This window comes from Callospermophilus lateralis, chromosome 8 (assembly GCF_048772815.1).
Source record: "Callospermophilus lateralis isolate mCalLat2 chromosome 8, mCalLat2.hap1, whole genome shotgun sequence".
Taxonomy (NCBI): Eukaryota; Metazoa; Chordata; class Mammalia; order Rodentia; family Sciuridae; genus Callospermophilus; species Callospermophilus lateralis.
The window spans coordinates 63,565,850-63,588,330 of record NC_135312.1 but is presented as its reverse complement, the minus strand read 5'-3'; the positions used below and the strand labels follow the sequence as shown (position 1 = coordinate 63,588,330).

The following is a 22,481-nucleotide window of genomic DNA, read 5'->3' as shown; positions in this document are numbered from 1 at the left end:
CTTCCCTTTTGATCATTACTTGCGCTCTGACCTTCAGAATTCTTCCTGCTGTGCACCCTGGAACACTTGGCATTCCTTCATGCCTTTCAATTTTAGAAAACTATTTCTCCTTTTCTTTCCATCTTCATCATGCCCCTCTTTTTAGCAGTGTTACAGACACTTGCTACTTTTATACTTTTTGAACTGATGATGTGACTGATGTTCATAGGACATCTTTGTCTTCGTATAAGCCCAGCTATCAAGCCCTGACTAACCAACAGTGTGTGGCTGGATAACTCTTATGGCTGCTCATTCCATCTGCTGTTCCAGGGCAGCATGGATGCCTCTGTCTACCTTTGTTTTTCATACCTGTGAACTTTTTTATATGGAAAGCTTAAAAGTAGAGGCATTTATGTACTAAGGGGTATGGAAGGTACAAAGTGGAAAAAAAGAATTGGGAAGAAGAGGTGCACACTTAGGAAATAGCCAGAGACCTCCAAGTCTACATATGAAAGTGATAATGTGGTGGGTGATTCTATTAGGAGCTGAGGGAACTCACCACCAGGAGATGAGGTTGGAGGTCCTTGAAGAAGTCTGCATTGGAAGTTGGTCCTTAGTAACTGGCAGGAGAAGACCCTCTCACTATTTTCCTTTAGGAACAAGTCCATTCCTCTGTCAAGACCTCTTTTATCTATTTTACTAAGTGTTTACAGTCCTCTAGGTCTTACGTGTTTCGTGTTTGGTTTATTTCGTTACAACCTATCATTTTTATTGTCATTGTCAACAGGAATCATTGAACTTTTACCACCAGTGGTGAGAGGGACAGTGAGTAGATGCCCAGACACCTGGCCTGACGGCCTTAGATATCCTAGGTGGACAGCAGGAACTGTTGAGCTGCCCAGACAAGTTGTGGGATGCCACTGGGGGTGACCAACCTGCAGAGAATGTCCCAAGTCATGCTGGCAGGAGGCAGGTGGCTCCCAGTGGAGGACCACTGTCTAGATGTTCGATGGGATTCAGACTTGAGAATGGAAAGTTCACCTTCTTCCCGCCCTGCTTTTCTTAAAGAAATGCTTTCACAGTTCAGAAATTTTTAAAAAATTAATTGTCATGTATAACAAGAAGAACCAATAAAACAAAATTTTTTAAAAAAATCAAAGGGAACTTAGGTGAATTCCCTTCCTGGAATCAAATTCTTAGTCTAAAATACTAAAATTACAAAGATTGAAAGGGACAAATTCCCACTGAACAAGAAACCAAAGAAATCGCTGTCAACTTACCAGCTAAGGATAATCCTTGTCAGAAGTTGGCTTTGGACTGGCTCCCTGTACAAGTGACTTACTTTGCACATTGCCTATTTTCCTATAAAACAATAACAAATCTGTCACACAGATAACAGGAATCCATGCTGAAATAATGTGATTTGTCAGAATATGCTCATGGACTCAACTGATGTGTATAGTTCATGGCTTTCTCTTTTAAGCCTACTCTGGTCTGTCTTCCATGTCAAAGAAGACAAAAATAATTACTATCAAGAGATTTAGAGAAAAAAATATAGTTCTTAGTTGGACAGAATTTGAAAGCCTATTTATTTATATCTCTCTCCCCCCAACCTCTCCCTCTCTCTCTCTCTCTCTCTCTCTCTCTCTCTCTCTCTCTCTCTTCCTCCTTCTCCCATGCACACATGTGCATACACACACACACACACACACACACACACACACACACAGACAGACACTTTCAAATTCTGCCCAACTAAGAAGTTGGATTTTTGTGATAATGAAAAATTTCACTTACCTCCAGTCAATATATTTGCTCTAATGGATTGAGAGCAACACATCCCATGTAACTGTAATAACCAAACTTAAGGGCAAGAATAGGGTGTTAAAGAGTCAGAATCCCAAATGGTGAAGGGATTTTTGGATTCTAAAGGTCAAGTGTTTCCAAAGAAAAAGGAACAGAAATAGGAAATGCCTCCTAATACATGTGCCCAGGCAGGGAGAGATTTTTAAAACTGTAAAGAGCTCTATTTAATATGCAAATATGCATATGTATTCTTGTGCCCTGTGTGCCTTTCCTCATTATTACCTGCACCTACTATCAGCTGTATTGAAACTATAGGTCCAGGTTGTTAGAAAAAGGATGATTACTGGAGGCCTCTTTCTATTGTCACCAGCACCTGCCTGTGTCCCCACCTCCTATACTTCCCTGGGTAACTCTGAGCTGACACTGCCTTGCATATAAATAGGCAAAACATTTGCTCACAGGTGACTTCCTTCAGGTGCTCATTTAGAATCCTTTTGCTCTTGAAAACACAAAAGTCTGAAAAGCTAAGTGTAAGTCTACATCTTATTTTAGAATAACAATATTCTAAATTCTAATACTCCATTTGTTATTTTTTATGATTCCTATTACACTATCATTTTAGTTTCTGTGTATCGAGAACTTACTATGCACCAGATACTGTTCTTTACGTATGTACAATTCAGCACATAAGTGTAGGGTACAGTATGATATTTCAGTACATACAATATACTGATCAAGTTGACTTTTCCATCTCCTTATCATTACTCTGTGTTTAAGCCTTCCATCACCTATCTTCTAGTTCTTCATAAAATATGCATGTTTTCTGAACAATTTTATGAATATATATTGTGAGCTAGAACTTACTCTCTTGAAACCACAAAAGTCTAAAAAGCTAAGTGTAAAGCTAAGGTATAGCTTTACACTTATTATTTTTATTGTGTTTGGGTACCTGATATCCAACCTGCTATTCCCTGTCCCCCACATTTCCTTGTCCGCAGTAGTCTGAGTCAAATAGTGACTTAGTTGAGACCAGAACTCTTCATACCTCATTAGATAGTACAGCAAAACACAGGGCACATCCCCATGTTTCTGAAAGTCACTCTCACTATATGAGACACCTGTTAGGTACCTCTGTAGATCCTTCTGACCTCTTTCGTCCTGGCTTTTGGTCTTTGTTTTGAACCGCTCTCTACTTCCAGTAGGCTCACCTCTATGGCACCTGCGCCACATATGCCTCCTGCCCTGGGACTTCTGTGGGTCTTGGAGCCAGAAACACTGCATAACACCTCCATTTGCAACCTAGAAGTTTGTGTGGGGGAGTGTTGGCAGTGGAGATGGGAAGTGGCAGCTGGTATCTAGAAGGAAAATTCTGACACATAGTTGCCTATGTTGACTCATGGAAAAAGATTCTGCCAGACTGAGATGTCAATAACATCGGCTCCTGTCCCTGCCTTCCCTGCCTCCCACTCCTGTTTCTCTGGGACTGAGCTCCTTTGATAGAATAGTAGCACATAACCTTTTGCCTCATGCCTTACCTTCTGAGGAACCCAACCTAAGACTCTCGTCACCATCAGGAAGGTCAAGTTCTGTTTCATAAACTCTGATTAGGAAGGCGGAAAAATGGGTAATGATTTATTTACACACACACACAAACTTTAAGTAATTGTACATGTAAACCCTTGTAACCAAAAGCTCCATCCCTGTCCCCAATGCCAATCAATGCCAATTTATTAATGAGGACACAGTTTTGAGAAAAAGGAAAAAGAAGTTTTATTGCTTTGATAGCAAAGGAGAAGCACAGGGCACTCCTATCTCAGATCTGTGACTCTCCCAATCTGGAGGGACAGGGAGGTTTTAAAGAAATTCTTCAAGGGTTACATTCTAGTAGGGGGTCCCAGGGCGCCCTGATGCCATATTAGGATTCTCTTGTTAATTTGGGAAATATTCACTTCCCAGATCCTCAGCAGGCATTTCATTCCTGTAGTGGGTGTGTTCGAGGGCAATTAACTAGGGGAAGAAAAGATAACACTGTCTCCCTAATCTTGTTAGGGAGGGGGAGAGGGGAGAAGAGAGAAAAAAAAATTTTTTTAAATAAACCTTAGAGCAATGAGGACTATATTCAGAAGGTGAAGGGTCCACTGTTACACCCTCAACTAACAGGAAAACTCAGCTGTCTAAAATAATTGTCTTTTTGAGTTTTTACAACATAGTTGTACTGAAGGGATGTTGAATAATGCAGTAATCACAGCTGAGAGCAGATCTATCAGAGTAGGCTTTCTGGAAGAAATCAATTTGAACTTGAGGTGATTTTTAAAGGCCTGGAGAGCTTTGGAAAGACAATGCAGCCTGAACACAGACAGGAATGGAAACTGTGTGATCTTTAGAAGCATGTGTTGTACACAAGGGTCCTGTCTTTTACATGTGAAATGTAGCAGTTGTGTTTTATCAACCAGCTTGTTCACTCTTGCCATCAACAAAAGCAATGACCCACCTACCTAATCAATTCAGCCTCCGCAGTGGATATTGATCAAGAAGGTGGCTCAAATGACTTCATTGGCTCTTTTCCCTCAAAGTGCCTGGTTGGCTGCGGATAGGGTTTTGGAATTCAGTTGCTCCTTTGCTTGGGGGTGGAGGGTTGTACTCTGTCAGCTGACAACAATCCTGTCCATGTGAGAACCGTACACATGTAAGCTAAATTGATCAGAGGAGCACATGCATACACACTGCTAACTAGTGTCACTGTCATTCTTTTTAAAATTTTGCTACCAAAAGAATTAGAAATGACCATTTCAGTTTTTTAAAGGACCATTCCTCTAACTGAATTAAATTTTGTTACTTAAATCCAAGGCCAGATTCTGAAGTAAAATGAAGAAAATCACAGTTAAACAACATATCAACATTTTTTTTTTTAAAAAAGTAGTTACCCTACTGTGCACATGTTAGGCTTTCATCCCTTTGGAGATTGAATATCTCTGAGAATCTAACGAGAGCTGTGGGTTTTTACATGATGCCATATTAGTGACCAAAAATGTGGAGGTGTAACTGATGTGATTCTGCAATCCGTATTTGGGGTAAAAATGGGAGTTCATAACCCACTTGAATCTAATGTATGAAATATGATATGTCAAGAGCTTTGTAATGTTTTGAACAACCAATAAAAAAAAAAAAAAAAAAAAAGCTGTGGGTTTTGAGCTCCCCAAACGTGGAAATGCATTGTATTCAGTTTCATAGGTCCCAGATTAAGAAAAGTGGTTCTGTTTTCTCCTGCAGTGATCTGTTCATTCAGAGAGGGAGGGTGAAAGTGGAATGAAGTTTTAAGCAGCAAAAAGTGGAAATGCAACCACTTTGAAAGTAAATAATAATTTCATTATTTAATTTTATTTAAAATTATTTTTATTTAAAATATTATTTTTAATGATATTTATTAATAATATAATATATTTATTAATATATATAATATAATGTTTAATATATTAATAAATATATTATTTATTAATATATATTAATATGTATGGCCTTTGATGTAAAAATGGACTCCTTGTCCTGACCTAAATATATATTAATAAATATATATTATTTATTAATAATATATTTATCAATAATATAATAATATAATTTTATTTAAAATATTATTTAATTTAAAAAAGTAATAATAATTTTGAGAATGATTTTGTCATTTTAGTTGCTGTATGCCACATATCATCAGGAGTTAGTCTGTTTGTTGAGAATAACGAATGTTGTGAGGAAGGGAAGGAGGAGCGTGAAAGGGAGGGAGGACAGAGAAAAAGAGAGAGAGAGAGAGAGAGACTCATAATGACACCCTATCTCATCAACTTTGATTTCTACTGAGAGAACTAGAGAAGCTCTAACAAGGAAGGAGGATTTACCTGACTGCTTTTGCTGAATACAAATGATCCTTACCCTCAATTCCTTTTGGTGCATATCAAGAGTTCTGCTGCTCATGGGGCACCTACTCTGTGGGTGATCATTTTGCATACAAGTAACTATGGAAAAGCCCTGCCTTCAAAGAATTTGCTGTCCACACTTCTTCACACCAGTCTTGATAATTAGCATGCTTGGGTATTTTCTTCAAGCCCTTCTTTGTTAATGAGGTAGAAATAATGCTTTTTGTGTTAAAATTCTAAAATAATTGTGTTTACTTTTGGATTCACTGCTTAGTGAATTAGTGCAAATTGTTTGCGCAAAGATAAACTCAGATGGGTGGATGCAAATAACCTCTGCATTCAGACCTCAAAAGCTTATAAATAAAGCCAAAGGCAGACAGAAAATAAAACTATGTCATTTCCCTATTGCATTGCAAGGGACCAAAGAAGATGCTTTTTGTGAAGCAGTGGTTTACCACCTTGCCTTCCTGCACTGGAAAGAAGATGCATCTAGAAGATGCAGGTTTTGCATCAGCTAGTCCCATTAAAAGGTTTTCTTCTACAGGGATGCGTGTCATGGAGCAGGAAGAAGTGATGTCAGGACTAATTGAGGTCAGAGCTGTGTCTGGAGTAGTCTGATCACAACTTTCAGAACATAGCCATCATGAATGCTTTCACTTAAAGACACCTGCACAGGGCTAGAGTTGTGACTCAGTGGTAGAACATTTGCCTGGCATGAGTGAGGCCCTGGGTTCAATCCTCAGCACCACCTATAAATAAATAAATAAATAAATAAATAAATAAATAAACCAACCATTGACAACTAAAACAGTTTTTAAAAAACCTCAAAAATAAGACAAAACAAAAGATACTTGCACACAGGAAGAGACAAAGCCATTTTTCAGTTTAAGCAATTCAAAGAGTCTAGAAGGTTTTCTGCAAAACTCCAGAGAGCTTCTCCATAAATGGGCTTCCATTTTCACCTCTGCATCTAAATGCATCACGTATTCCACCTCCCTGTGGGTGATGCTGGGGCGGGGCAGTGGAGGGGAGAGAATGTTCCATCCATTTATAAACTGCCAGGCCATATCATTTATCCTCTAAATAAATGTTTAGTAAGCATCCACATTATTTTTTCTGGTCTCCTACAAGATGCAGAAATTGAAGGGAGATGAATTTCTGGTGAGGTTTTAAGTGAAATCACAAAACTTAAGCATGTTTAATCAAGATGCTAGTGACAGCTCATTGCTCATCATTATAGCACACTTATGGGGCTGCAGCATCTTTCTCACCCGTTGAGGTGTTTGCTGCTTTTCACATTTCCTCAGGCTGCCCCCTGCCCAGAGTCGCTCCCCTTCCTGCATGCTCTGATAGATTTCGCTCTCAAGGTCTCACACACCACCAGCTCAGGACTGCTGTGCTTAGGATCAGCCAAGCAGTAGGAAAATGCTTGAAGACCAAGAACAGCAATTTCTTTTTCATCTAAAGAGAAATGAGAGTTTTGAGGTACTTATCACATCTGATTTGGGAAAAAAAGATGAAGAAAGAAGTTCCCAATTTTTTCTTCCACATGGAACGATTTTTTGGTTTCAAGGCTCTTTTCAAGATTTCCGTTCTTTTTGTTGTGATCCAGTTTATTGGAATGAGGATAGTCCTCAAAGAGTTGGAGAAGTTGAAAGGTTAGGACCCACATCTGTGCTTGCCTAGGAGAGCTTGGGTTGGGCATTGTTGAGTGAGATGGCCTTTGTGTAAAAATGGACTCCTTGTCCTGACCTAAATGCTGAGAAACATCTTCCCAGTTGTGTTATTGGTGTGCTGAGGGACTATGAGGAGGTGGAAGTGGAGAGGTTTCAACATGTAGTATATGCCTGTCCTAAAATGGTGTCACCTTCCAGCCACAGAAAGCTGCTCTTGAATTACCTGGAAGGTAGTTTTAGTGCTTTTGCTTTTGTGTTTCTAGCTAAGACATGTGGGTCTCTGTTTTCAAACTCGACTTAATGGTTAATTCCTTGATCCATACCCACCACCCCTGGCTCTTGTCCTTATCCCTTTCTTTCTCTTCCTTGAGAATATTCGTTACCTGTCCCAGAGTCTTAGAAAGACAGAGATGAAGCTTCTCACATCCCAAACCAAACCTTTTAGAGTTACCATATTTGGCAGGATGGAGAATGACCTAGCTCATGATCAGAAATTGTTCCTTTAAACGAGGAGTAGGAAGTCTCATAATGAAATCTGGGGGTTGGGTCCTGAAGAGAATACCTTTAATCAGATTGTTGGCTTTATTTTGTGTACCTAATCCTACTTTGGAACCAACCCAAGAGATAAGCATCTCATACAGAATCCAAAAGTAGATTATACATTTATTATGTGGTTCTCCCTCCCTCTCTCTCTCTCTCTCTCTCTCTCTCTCTCTCTCTCTCTCTCTCAATCTCTCTTTCTCTTTCTCTCTCTTTTTGAAATCTTGGCATTTTATCTCTTTGACTTACTGAAATCATTTTAGTGTTTTTTATTTTCTTGAAAAGCTGAGAAGTCGTCATTTATTAACCAACTATCATTTACTTAGTTATTCCACAGAGGGTTAGGAGCTCCTTCGGCATGGGAGGCTCTCTGCTAGAATCTGGAGTCTGGCTTCCAGAGGAACTTGGCTGGTGCAGTGGTGTATCCATATCACAGGGCTGGCCACCCCACAAGCTGGCTCTGAGGTTTGTAGGAAGATTGTAGGAAGCTAACTGAGGAGGGTTCTTAGGGTCAACACCTGTGGAAGAAGGGGTACAAGCAGGAACAGGCAAGGGAAGAAGCTGGGTTCTCATCGGTCTCCATGGAGGCATCAGCCAACTCTTTGGAGGCTAGGCCCAGGCCGTGGACTGCATCCCTCAACTGTCAGTCACTGGATGCTGTCACTGGGGGAGGGTCAGGACCTGGGACACTGTGGCTCTTTCTCTACGAGAGGTTACACTACCAGGAACTGGAAGATGAAGATCTTTCATCCTAACAGAGGATCTGGGTGACACACCACAGTATCCACTCTAGTGTACTACAATGGTTTTGGCTACTCCTCAGAAAATCTTGACTCAACTGTCTTGAACAAGGGGAAATGCTCTGCATTGCCAGGTAAGGCATGCGGATAAAGCAACCTCAAAACTGGCCGCGCAGTGTGGGGTCTTATCAGCATATTCAAGGACCTTTCTGTCCTCTGCTCCATCAGCCTAAAGGATCAACTTGGTTACTCAGGCTTCTTCCCAACAAAGCCACAGATGTTGCAGCAAGACAGGGTATCATTGGAGAAAAACAGGAACCATCTCTGCCCTTATGCTCTTTTTATTGTTGAGGAAAATATTTCTTCATAATTTTATTTTTATTGTGCTAAAATAAACATAACGATATTTATCACTATAACCATTCATGAGTGTGCTGTTCTGTGGCATTAAGTACTTCCATGATAACCATCTGTACTCTACCTGAAACTTTAATTATTCTTATAAAAATTCTGTATCCATTAAACAATAATTTCCCCTCTCATCCCTCCTACCAGCTTGCCCTAACTTCTGTTCTCATTTCTGTCTCCAAATTTGCCTATTCTAGTTACCTCCTGTAAATGTGTTTCCTTGTGTGTCTGATTTATATTACTAATAATAATGTTTTCAAAGTCCATCCACGTTATGGTGCACATTAAAATTTCATTCCTAATGGCTGAATAATATTCTATTGTATACATGGACAACATTTTGTTTACCATTCATTTATTGGTGGACCCTTGAGTTGTTCCACTTTTTGGCAATCTTAAATAATATTGGGTAAGTTTACATCTCTCTGGTGACCTGTTCCGGGTTGGCCAGATGTGTCAACCAGGTTTTACTTACAGGCAGCAGATAATCAGAGATTAAGAACTCATTCTGAGGCTTAGCAGCGCTCTGTACTGGTCTGGCCATGGGAAAGACTCAGTCCTTTTCTGGACCTCTCCGAAGTTCCTGCAAAAGAGAGGTGATAAAAATCACTTCTTGGGGCTGTTGTGGAACTCAAATGAGAAAATGTGTGAGAGTGGCTATTCCTGTCACCTCTAAACTCCAGCTCTGTATCTTAACATCCCTTTCTTGGCATTCCTGTTTTGAAGGGGCAGCAAGCATCTCCCATTTACCATACCTGAGGCTGAGCTCTCCTATGCCACTTCAAACCACCTCCTTCTCCATTCGCCCCAATTCAGCCAATGGCATCTCCATCCCTGGTGTCCTCCTCAACTCCACCCCTTGTCTCCAATATCAAGCCTTTTAACAAGTACTGTCACTCTGTTTTTGAATACATCCAAAATCTGACCATCCCCCTCCCCTTTACTCTCTTGGTTCAGGCCACCATACTCCCTTCCCTAGATTATTGCATGGCCTCCTATATGGCTTTCCACACTTGGTCCCCCATTCATTATTCCTGTCACTTAATCTCTTGCAACTCTCCTACCAATTCAACTGCTCTGGCCCCAGCTCTCCTGCTGTTCCACTGAATATCTTCAGGGCCTTTGTATTTGTGGTTTCCCCTGTCTTACTTAGCCACATGGCTAACTTTTCACTTCCTTCAAGCCTTTACCAAAAAAAAACCCAAAAAACAAAAAACAGAGTATCTGTGAGGCCTTCCCTAGATGTCCTATTTCAAATTACAGTACCTGCCCTTGATATATCATATTCTCCTTTTCTACTTTCTCTTAGTACTTACCACGAATATGCTCTTGGTCTTGTTTATTTGTAATGTTTATTGTGTCTTTCCTATCGGAATGTCAGATTAACAGCTCTCTACCAGAACACCCCTGCTCCATAAGGGGAGAGATTCTTGTGTTGAGTTCACTTCGTACCTCCGTGGTAGGGAAGAGCCTGGCACATGGTGACCACTTAATAAATTTGTTAGTACAGCATTTTATGGAAGAGAAATCTGAGGCTCAGCACAATTAAATAATCCGCTGAAGGTCACATAGCTAGGAAATGGCCTAATGGGTAGTTAAATGTCGTGCCGTGCTTTACAACATAAAAAAAAAAAAAACAAAAAAAAATCGCAAACAGGCAGGAGAATACCAGCAGGCCCTCTCTAGCCCTGCTCCCTTCCACCAGTTGAAGAAAGGAAGGGTTTTAAATGAGGAAGGATTCGGTGCTGGAAGACTTTGTGGAATTTGGCAAAGGCGTACAGATATTGAGCAAGGAAACTGGGGAGTCACCCTAGGGCTTGTTCAGAGGCACAGAGGCTGTGACCATGATTAAATAGAGACCAGCTGCTGGAGAATCTTGGTGTATGGGAGGAAGGGCTACTCGGCTACATGGGAAAGATTTGCAGAGTCTTTTGGAAATGGTCAGGGAGAACTTATAAACCATTTTCTCTGGAAGACTCATCACACTGGTTGGTGTCCTACTCAGACTCACCTACCTCTAAACATTCCTTCCTCCTTCCCTTCTCCTGAACCTACAGGAGCAATCTCAGCCAACTACTAGGAAGAACAATTGGAGAACAGTTCTGTAATTTGACCTGCTGCAGCTTTGTTGGAAGGAAGACAGTGCTTTTTTGTTCTTTCTGTTTTGTTTTGTTTTTTAAGAACTTCTTTTTTGAGGAAGTGGTTATGTAGCAGTTGAAGCCCATGATTTTTTTTTTTTTTTTTTCCCTCTCACACTTAAGAAGCCAGGCTCTCTCCCTCCACTGGGACCCAGTGGAGTTGAGCTTCTAGAACCAGAGCCAAGGCCTGCAGGTGGCTCCTTAAATATTTCAGGGGGAGAAGGCAGGGGCAGGGCCTGAGTCCTATGGGGCAGCTGCAGTCAGATAGAGAAGGCCTAGGGCAGGGCGGGGAGCCAGAGGAGGCCTGGCCTCTGGCTGGGGAAGCTGTGGTACCTCCCCAAGCCTCAGGGTCTTGATGGCTGGAGGGTGTCTGTCTCCAGCCCATGACACTCTTAGCCCACTGCCCCACACAGAGCAAGCCCTCAGGGCATGTGCTTTCTTTTGCCTTCTTCTCAAGGTGAGAATAGGACCAGGAAGAGGCTCCTTTAAAAGTTCTGGGTTGTAACCAAGAGAGTGGAGGGAGAGGAAGAAGCTGCTGGGGTAGCAGAATGCCTTCTGTTGGCTGCACTCAGCTGCTCTCTCTCCTCCCCAGAGGTATAAAGGAGGAGGAGCAGCACCCCCTGGCTCTGGTACCTCTTCTGTGTTCCCTTCAGACCCCTGCCTCTTCACCTGCTGGCGCCCAGTTCCCAGGCTCTTGGCCAGTATGGGGTCTCATGCCCGCCCCCTGCTCCCATCCATGCCCACTGCAGCTCATGCGCCCACCTGCCTCTGCAGTCCTCTCTGGAAATCGCCCTTGCCCAAGAGCTCTCCCACCCAGGGCCACCCGGAGGCCAATGATTGAAGGCTGTGGGGACATCTTCATTTTGACACAACTCCCTAGGTGACCCATCCCAGAGTGCCCCATCAGATCCTCAGAACTCATCCTGAGCGACCTTCTCCCTGAGCCCCATGCTGCTCTGCCCCCTTCTTTACAGATATGTCTGAAGAGTGCTCCCAAAAACCTTCTGCGTGTGGCTCCAGGGAGCCCACTCTAGGACAAGTCGTTTTGTTGTCTTGGCTCCTCTAACTATAGCTCACCCCTCTGACTTCCTGGGTGCCCACTTGCCACTAAAATGCAGCCATCCTATATCCTAAGTGATTGAAAAATGGGTGCTGATGAATTAATATGTTGCCCAATAAGCATAATTATCATGGGAACCAACACCTAGGTACAGCTAGCAATCTCCAAAGCGCAGGTATGGATGTCATTTCATTTGCCAGGAGGGCATGATTGATTGTCTCTGTCATGATTCTGCCTGGACTTGAATTTTAGTTCTACTGTCATTAGTCTTGTGACTTAAAGCCAAGTGTATAAGCTTTCTCTTTCTCAGTTGCCTCATCTGTAAAATGGGAATGATGTTGATCCCTTCCTCAAAGAGTTTTTATTGAAATTGAATGAATCAATAACATGTAAAGGAATCAGAATAGCTCTGCCATGTAGTAAGTTCTTAGTAATTGTTTGCTAGATACTCAGGCCAAAAATCTAAAGAGCAAAGGTTTGCATTTCTTTCTTTCTTTTTTTTTCTTTTTCTTTTTCTTTTTTGTTGATGCTGGGGATTGAACCCAGGGCCTTATGCATGTGAAGCAAGAACTCTACCAAATGAGCTATATCCCCAGCTCAAGGTTTGCTTTTTTTTTTTTTTTTTTTTTTTTTTTGGTGGTAGGGGCGGGTACCGGGGATTGAACTTGACCATTGAGCCACATCCCAGCCCGATTTTGTACTTTTATTTAGAGACAGGGTCTCACTGAGTTGCTTAGCACCTCACTTTTGCTGAGGCTGGTTTTGAACTCACAATCCTCCTGCCTCAGCCACTGGGATTCCAGGCATGCGCCACTGCAACCAGCCCAAGGTTTGCTTTTAATGATTACTTTCTATGTGACCACACTTGTATCTACATTCATTGTTTATTTTTTATGTTACTTTGAAATATAATCTCTGATGGAGAGAGAACTTTTTTTAAGTGCAAATTTATCTACCTTTTTTACCAAACAGTACAGAATCATGCACTTAAAATTATTCAAGAAATACTAAGTTCTTGAAATTATTCAAGAAAACCCGACTATCAGGTTGATTGGCTGATGAAAGAAATCTCTAGGAGCTGTCTCAAACTGGTGGCTTGTAGGATTACTGGACCTCCAAGATATATGGTCTGGCAAGTACAATGTTTCAGTGTTTTACTCAACATTGAAATTCTTCAGAAGTACACTACAAGGCTGACCATTTGCTATAGTATTCTACATGTCTCAAAACTCTGTTACCTGCCTAACCTTTGTGTGTATTTGGGTTTGTGGCCTTGCACAGAGGGTGACACACAACAAGGCTTTCCTTATACAGAAAGAGCTGAAGGTGCTGACTGGCAGAGGTCCTTTGTGGTTGTCCCCCCCCCCCAACCCCAGGAACTTTTTCAGCCTATTCCCACCTCCGTCAATCTCCGTGGGTGCCTAATAATAACATGGTGTCCTCCCTCATAGGTACTATAAGATCACCGTGGTGCTCATGTGCTTTGTGTTCCCCACGGTGGTGCCCTGGTACATCTGGGGAGAGAGTCTGTGGAATTCCTATTTCTTGGCTGCCATCCTCCGTTACACAATCTCCCTCAATGGCACCTGGCTGGTCAACAGTGCTGCCCACATGTATGGAAACCGGCCCTATGACAAGCACGTCAGCCCTCGACAGAACCCACTTGTCACTCTGGGCGCCATTGGTGAGTAGGGGATTTGAAAGTCCACAGGGAGAATGACATTTCAGTGGTTTTATGGGATCTGTAAAGAGAAGGAGTGGAGTGGAGTGAACTTGAGCTTTGACCTTAGAATCCTGGCTCTTGCAAACACATGTGATTTCTCTGATTTACAGGAATACATAAATTGCTTGGTGCAGTGCCTGCTACATAATAGGTGATCAATAAATAGTAGTTATTTATTTTTACTACAGAAGTTTTCCTAAAGAAGAAGCAGCAGCTGACTTTTCTCTCAAACTTCCCTGGCCACTCTAGCCTTGACTGTCCAATCATGTGGCAGGAAAAGGGGGCTTCAAACAGAGATGGGAAGAAAGGAGACATGGACTCTCCAGGGACGACAAAATGCTTAAGAGCTAGGCTAATGGAGTCATGTGAGTTTGGTCAAGTCCTGGATCCTCCACTTATTTTCTGGGCAAGTGATCTGGCTCCCCTACATTTGATGTCCTTATCTGTAAAGTAAGGATAATAATAGCCCTTACCTCCTCCGGGGTTCATTGGAGAGTCAGATGAGTTAATACCTAGTGTTTAGAATGGTGCTTAGCGGCTTAGCATGAAATCAGCCTTCTGTGCTGTGGCTTTTGTTGTTAGCCTTATGGGCTTAGGTGCGTTACTTGTCCCTTCTGTACATCTGCATTTTAAAATGGGGATGCTCATAGCAGTTAGCTCAGGGGTGTGAGGCTAATAGGAGTTGATACCTGGTAAGACACACGTGGCCCTGTGCCTGGCACACAGTGATTCATAAATATTAACTACTTCTTTACAGAAGCAACTCAGACTGTCCTGAACACAGAGATCAACCCAGGAAGGGAGATTCCTACTGCTAGACAGGAACCATCTCTGTGCCACTCAGGGATGAGTTTCTGCCACTATTTCATTCTACTAGTCATCTATTTGTGAAGACCTCAGGGATCCTAAAGATTTTGTCGACTTGTGCTAGCAGCTGGATGAGAAGTTAGAATCGGGTCTTGGAATTAAAAGAGGAAGTGTTTCCTGCCCCTCCCCCCCCATGGCCTTCTTTTTCTCTCACCCCTTATCTTCGGAGGACCACAATGAGGGGCGCCACATCCAGAAGTGGGGATAAGACGAACCATCATATCTTATATATGAATAGATGGGCCGGGAACCTGCAGAGCTGGACAGTGGTGTTAAGTCTGTCCAGGCCAATGCTGGACTCCCAGGAGGTTTGCTTCATAAAGGTCCTTGGAAGGCTTGTGTTGCATTTCATTGTCCAGCAGAGCAGGGAGTGTATCGTACTGTACTCCACAGAAAACACCCAAAATGATGCAAGTGAAGGGAAAGGGAAAGAAAGAGCTAAAGTAAAAAAGAAAACTGCAGACCACAGATGAGTCCACGTGATGGACTGATTGTAAAGTGGAGTCCCTTCTTCCAGTATGATCAGAGGAGAACCAGTACCCACTCAAGAAGTAAGGGCAGAGTGTGGCATTCTTCAAACACTTGAAAACAGCACCTGGTGACTCCACTCCCCAATTTTATACCCAAGAGAAATGAAAACATATGCCTGCACAAAAATTTGTATATGAATGCTGACAATATTATTTATAGTAGCTAAAAAGTGGAGAGGAACCCAAATGTCCATCAGCTAAATGCAATGCAGCGTATCCATACAATGAAATACTACTCAGCAATGAGATCATGTTAAGAATATGCTAAGTAAAAGAAGCCAGTCACAAAGGACTACATGTTGTATGACTTCATTTATATAAAATGTCCAGTACAGGCAAATTATGCAGAGAGAAAGTAAGCTGGGAGGGATTGGGAAGAGGTTGAGGAGACTACAAGGAAGTGTGGGCATATCTCTGGGAGTAATAGAAATGTTATAAAATTCACTGTGGTGATGGATGCACAGCTCTGTGAATATACTAAAAGCCTTCCAATGGATAGTTTTAAAGGGTGAATTACATGGTATGTGAACTATATCTTAATAAAGTCATTTTATAAAATTAAGGTAATTTTATAAAATTAATTAATCATCAGAGAAGTGCAAATATAAATCAGAATGAGATATCACTTCCACTGTTAGAGTGACTATTAGCAAAAAGACAAAAGATCACCAGCCCTGGGGAAGATGTGGAGAAGAGGAAACCTTTGCCCACTGTTGGTGGGACTGTAAGTTAGTGCAGCCATTATAGAAAACAGTATGGAGGTTCCTCAAAAAAGTGAAAATCAAACTCCCATCTGATCTGACTCAGGAATCCCACAGCTTGGTATGTATCCAAAGAAAACGAAATGACAATGTTGAAAGAGAGATTTCTGTGCTGATTGAAACATTGTTCACAATAGCCAAGGTATAAAATCAACCTCAATGTTCATCCATGGATGAATGGATAAAGAACATGCATTTTGTAAATGTGGAATATATCCACAATGGAATATTCTTTAGTCTCAGAAAAGGAAATCCTATCATGTGTGACAGTCTGGATGAACCTGGAGGACACTGTGCTAAGCGATCAAAGCCAGGCACAGAAAGACAAATACTGCATGATCTCAAATGTGAAATCTAAAAAAGCTGAACTCATAGAAGTAGAGTCAAATGGTGGTGACCAGGGTGGGGTGACAAGGAAGCTGAGAGTATTGGTTAGAATATACAAAATTCCAGTTAGATGCAAGAAATAATTGATCTATTGTACAATATGGTGACCATAGTTAATAACAATATATTGTGTTTTAAAAATTGCTGAAAATAGGGCTGGGATTGTAGCTCAGCGGTAGAGCGATCGTCTAGCACCTGCAAGGCCCTGGGTTCGATCCTTAGCACCACATAAAAATAAATAAAACAAGGTATAAAAAATTGCTGAAAATAGATTTTAAGCATTCTTACCATAAAAAATAAGTATGAAAGGTGACATGTTAATTAGCTGAATCTAGTGATTCCACAGTATATATACATATTTCAAAACATGTTTGTATGATACATATATATTTTGTCAATTTAAAAACTAAACAAAAGAAATATAAAGAATCAATTTGGATAAGCCCTCATACCTTTCATGAACATATTTTTGAAAAAATGGTAAGGGAGGAAAGCAACTCATTGGGAGAGGGAAAATAATATATGGATAGGTTTGAGATTTTTTTTTTTTTTTTTTTTTTGGTACCAGGGTTTGAACCCAGGGACGCTTAACCACTGAGCAACTTCCCCACCCCTTTTTATTTTTTATTTTGAGACAGAGTCTTACAGAGTTGCTTAAGGCCTTGCTAAGTTGCTGAGCCTGGTTTTGAACTTGCAATCCTCCTGCCTCAGTATCTGGAGATTATAGGCATGTGCCACCGCCTATCTGATTTTGGATATTTAAAGATCTAACTCCTTAATTTACTTATCTGAATAATTCTGATTCGCCTCCTCCAGGCTCTCCCAAGAAGTCTTGCTGTCATCACTCCAGTCCACAGAGACTCTTTTTCTTTTATAAACATGTCAAAATGATGATCTGTTATCAGCCACTTAGCATTTAGCTTGAGAAGTCCAGCTTGAAGTCTTTACTATCATATCCACAATTCACACAGGAAATTAATCCTGTGATTTTATGCTGATAATTAATGGCATTATTTTCTGTCCACACTGAATCTAACCAACTGAGAAAATGTTCTTGAGGGCTGAACACAGAGCCTGACATAATGTCTTATACATGATGACCCTCAAAAAAAATGGGTGATAGCCTGGCACAGTGGCATATCTTCTCATCCTGGTGACTTAGGAGGCTAAGGCAGGAGGACTGCAAGTTCAAGGCCAGCCTTAACAGTTTAGCAAGACCCTCAGCAACTTAGGAAGACCCTATCTGAAAAAAAAAAACAAGAAATAAAAATAAGAAATTAAAGGACTGGATAGCTAAGTCAGACGTAAAGCACCGTTGGGTTCAATCTTTAGTACCACCCTCACAAAAAAGGGGTGATACAAAAATCTATGCAAGTAGGTGCCCATAACTGAGAGTGGTATATATACACAAATGTGGTATTATATACAATGGGTTTTATTCAGTCATAAAGAATGAAATATATCATTTGCTGGGGATGTGGCTCAGTGGCAGAGAGCTTGCCTGGCATTCCTGTGGCCCTGGGCTTGATTCCTAGCAGTGCAAAAAAGAAAAAGAAAAGAAATTATGTTAGTCACTGGTTAGTGGATAGAACTGGAGAACATTGTGCTAAATGAAATAAGCCAGACTCAGAAAGTCAAGGGTTGAATATTTTCTCCCATATGCAGAAGCTAGAGAGAGAATTTTTTTAAAAAGGGGATCTCATGAAATAAGGGAAGGCGATGGAGAGGGAGGGAGGAGGGGAAGACATGGGGGAAATACTGGGTAATATAATCTACCCAATTATGCTATGTCCTTGTATCAATCCCACTGATATAATTATAATGTATTAATTAAATACACTAAATAATAATAATAATAGAATCAGTAAAATAGCCAAACAGATCAGGGGGGCAAAGAAGAGGAAGGAAAAGAAAGGATCTGGGGAATGAGATTGATTAAATTTTGTCATGTGCATGTACAAATATGACACTATTAGTGTATACACTATTGGTTTTTCGGTAATACACCACCAACAGAGAAATCAGTACAGAGAGGAGGTGGTGGAGTTATGTCAAAGGCTCTCTTTGTCTTCCAGGTGAAGGTTTCCACAATTACCATCACACTTTTCCCTTTGATTACTCTGCGAGTGAATTTGGCTTAAATTTCAACCCGACCACCTGGTTCATTGACTTCATGTGCTTGCTGGGGCTGGCCACTGACCGCAAACGGGCCACCAAGGCCATGATTGAGGCTCGGAAAGCCAAGTCTGGAGATGGCAGCGGCTGAATCTGGAACAGCGTCCCCACCTCTGCCTCGGCTCACGGCTCTTATCACTGCGGGTCCCTTGTTCGTGGGTCGTAGGAGGCAGGTGGAGGATGGGGAAGGAATGGGATCTATGTGATGTGGGAATTTCTTGTTTTCTCAAAATGATGTCAACTCTAACTATTGACAAAAAAAATTTTTAGTCAATATTAGGATCATGATTTAACATTAGAATGTGAACATGTGATTTCTTCGCTGTAGCTACAATGTGTCATATAGACATTGTTATGTGCTTGTACATGATGTTAACCCTGGCAGGATAGATATTTAACTCTTTCAGTGTGATCCGAGAGAGTATTTGTTTTATTTTCTACCAATTAACCCAGTATTGCTTTTAAACATACCATCTAAAGGACAGAGAGGTGGGGTAGAAGACAAAAGAGGGGTCTTCACAGTAACAGAAAAGTGTTCCTTTTTTGTAAATACTGTGTCTGTGTGCTTTTTATTTTTGTTTTTTGGATTGTTAATGTAAGAGATTAAAAAACTTTAAAAAATGAGGATAATGGAAATGGCTCTTTTCCCCCCTGTTTACAGCTAGCTAATGCTCCACTGCCTTTGCTTTAAATGAGATTGGTTCACTACCAAGCTAGTTTTGTGTTCTAGCCATATGCTCAGCCCAACCTATAAATCAATGCCTGCTTAGATGTTTGATTTTGTTCTCTTTGCTATTGTCATTTTAAAGGTGTATAACTCACACATGCCAGACATCAAATTAAGCTCAAATGAAGCTCTCATTTAAATGTTTAGACACCTAATTTGTATTCTAATTGATCCTAGCCACTGATGCATGTACTTTATCTACTCCTGCTAAATAAGCGTAATAATTTTTCACACCAGGTCATCAGATCTTAATAACTGAAAGTTGTCTAGAACTCTTTGTCTATTAACGTTTCATCTGCATGCACCATCATTGATTTTGCAGCAAAATATAAAGTGATCATTATGTAGTTTCTGGACTAAAGCAATTTTTGTGTGTTCAGTTATCTTGTAAAGAGCATGTCAGATTAATGGAAAAGCGTGCCCTTTGTGTTAGATGTGTATATACAAAGGAAGGCTCTATAGCGATGTTGTTATAAGAGTACTTTGAAGATAGATATTTTCAGGAACAATGTAGGACTTAAAATGTAAGTTTTAGAAAGAGAAATGATGCCAATCAGAAATTATCATAATGAGGTTCTTTATCCAGCAGGTGTCTGTGTTATTTTGCCATTAATAATGTGTAAACTACAAGTGATTTACAATAAATAGTTATGAATTCATTGGTATTGTCATCCAGATGCTTACATGTTGTTTTGTTTGTTTGTTTGTTTGTTTTTGGTGGTGTGAGGGATTGAACTTAGGGCCTTGTGCATGCAAGGAAAGCACTCTACCAACTGAGCTATATCCCTAGCCTCCAATGTTATTTTGAAAGCACTTGATGCTTCTTGATGACCACATTTGACTTGGGCTCTGGACACCAACAACCCTGAGACCAGATCTCTCTCATTCCACCTGCCTAAGGTCAGAGGGAAAGCCAGCTAGTTCTGTGTGGAATACAAAACCCCCAATGTTATTGTTCCCCTTTTCTCATATACCAACACTCTCACCTCTCTGCTTCTAGCTGATAAATAGGAACCTCTGCTCCTACATGTCACCCAGAAGATCAGGAAGGACCTCCTTCTCCTCCACGCTCCATCAGTCGGGATCAGAGGTGGATGAGATGGGCTCGTACTCCCACTCCAGTCCTGAGTCTCTCAGTTTTGCCTCTGTTCTATCAGAGTTTCTATCTTTTATCCCAAAACAGCTGTGCTATTGCATCAGACATAGACTTCTTAGCCCATAGCTTAGTGATTCCAGCCATTGATGGCTGCCAGACCAGATCTCATTGTGTAAGGACCCTTTGGATACACCTGTGGCATTTCTCAGCCGCTTCGTATCCCAGTCATTTATTGCTAAGACCTCATACGGAGTGTTGGTGGTTGTATTCCAAGATGAGTTTGTACCAGCATGACCTAAAATGATCCTGACTGGGAATGTGAACCTTTGACCCCTGAAAGTGATAAACTTACTTGCCCATTGATAGAAAAAGTTACATTTGGGGTAGCTATTGGAAATCTTTTCACAAAAAGAGGATATTTCCCAGTCAGTACAAATAAATTCAGAGTCCCACTCTGAACTTGAGTGCCACCGTCTCTGTCTACAGCGACACCTATGATAAACAGGAAGAGGTAGACAAAGCTTAGATCTCTCTGGGGTCCTCCATATGAACCCTCCCTGCAGGTCTCAGCAGCATCTAAAGGAAGAGAGTTACCCTGGGAGGCAACCCCTAAGCCCATTCAAGGAGGCCCTGAAGAGGTTGAGACTAGTTCTGGAAAATTCAGTTTAAGGTAAGGGAATGATCTCCCCGTGTCCTGTGTTTAATCTCCTCGGTCCTACAAGGTTTACCTGAGAAACACCAACCTCTGCATATAGTCAAGGGGAGGCAAAGGGAAGCAATTCCATTAGTGCATATCCCAAGGTGTCATGGCAGCTGCGTGGAGCTGGCCTGGAATTAGGGTACCAACTCAAGTGCAGCTCAAGTCCCCAGCTGTGCTACTGGGAAGCTGGGTGACCTTTAGAAAACCAATCTTCCTGGATTCAGTTTTCTTATTTGCAAAAAGAGGGAATTAAATCAGACCCTATCTAAGATCCACTCAGCCCTAATGTAAAATGGCAGCAACAGGGTCCTGACTATGTCTGACCTCAGACTTGAGACACCTCTCAAGTCAGTACCTGTCCTTTCTGGGACCTGGAGGATAAAAATTAAGGAGAACTAATTGCGTCTGAGTGGGAGAACAAAGACAGAGGCTGAAAGGATAGAATGTTCCTCATTAAATAAAAAAGAAAAAAAAGTCACACGTATTTCACTTATTCACAAAATGTGATGAAGCAATAAAATATGATCCACCATGATTAATGACAGAATATATTGGAAAAAGCTCTACAACTTTGGGGTAGTAGAAATAGCACTAGGCTCAGAGTCTTAAGACCTGAATTTGAATTCTAACACTTGCCCTCACTTGCTGTGTTCTATAGAGCATGTTTCTAGGCTCCACCATATTAAAAGTGCCCTTTGCTACCTATTAAGCCTCTCTGGGCCTCAGTTGTCCTTATCCACAAAGTGGGAACAGCTGCACTTTGGTGCATCCAATAATTCTGGAAGCTTCAGCTTCATGCAGTGCCTACTGCATCTTAGAGTCCCAGGCTACTCAGTTTAAGGTGAGTGGCAAGTCCCAGACACAAGCTGAAAATTGGGAGTGTGCCGAAGGCCACAGACTGGAAGTGGGGAGGGCCAGCGTGTGGGCCTGATTTTGCTGCCCTAAATTAGAGCTTCAGCTTCACCTTCCATATCAAAATTGACTGGATTGATTTGTCGTGTTCAACTCTGCCCTTTGGGGGGTCTTCACTGTTCCGTTTGAAGAAGTGAATGTGCCTCACTCAATGTATGGTCTTCTTTCCTGTCCTTCTGAAGCTCAGACCTCCTCACTGTGTCTCACAACTTCATTAGGGGACAAGTCAGGCCTGCAGTGTGTTCAAGCTTCAGTCGGCGGCTCACTGAAGCTGAGACAGAAGATTTGTAAAGGAAAGAGATTGAAGCTCGTGAATAAGAAAGAGCATTACCAGGGAGGCTCATTTCTCTA

At 41.4% G+C, this 22,481-nt stretch overlaps 1 protein-coding gene across 1 annotated transcript in view; it reads left to right on the top strand.

Annotated features, from left to right (window-relative positions):
- The window catches only part of Scd5 (stearoyl-CoA desaturase 5), a 136,856-nt gene extending 118,070 nt beyond the window's left edge, over positions 1–18,786 (top strand). Inside the window, exons 4-5 of the mRNA XM_076864046.2 lie at positions 13,704–13,936; positions 18,596–18,786. Of these exons, the coding sequence (XP_076720161.2) occupies positions 13,704–13,936; positions 18,596–18,786 (424 nt within the window). The remainder of the gene's footprint in view (positions 1–13,703; positions 13,937–18,595) is intronic.
- The last annotated feature ends 3,695 nt before the right edge of the window (positions 18,787–22,481 follow it).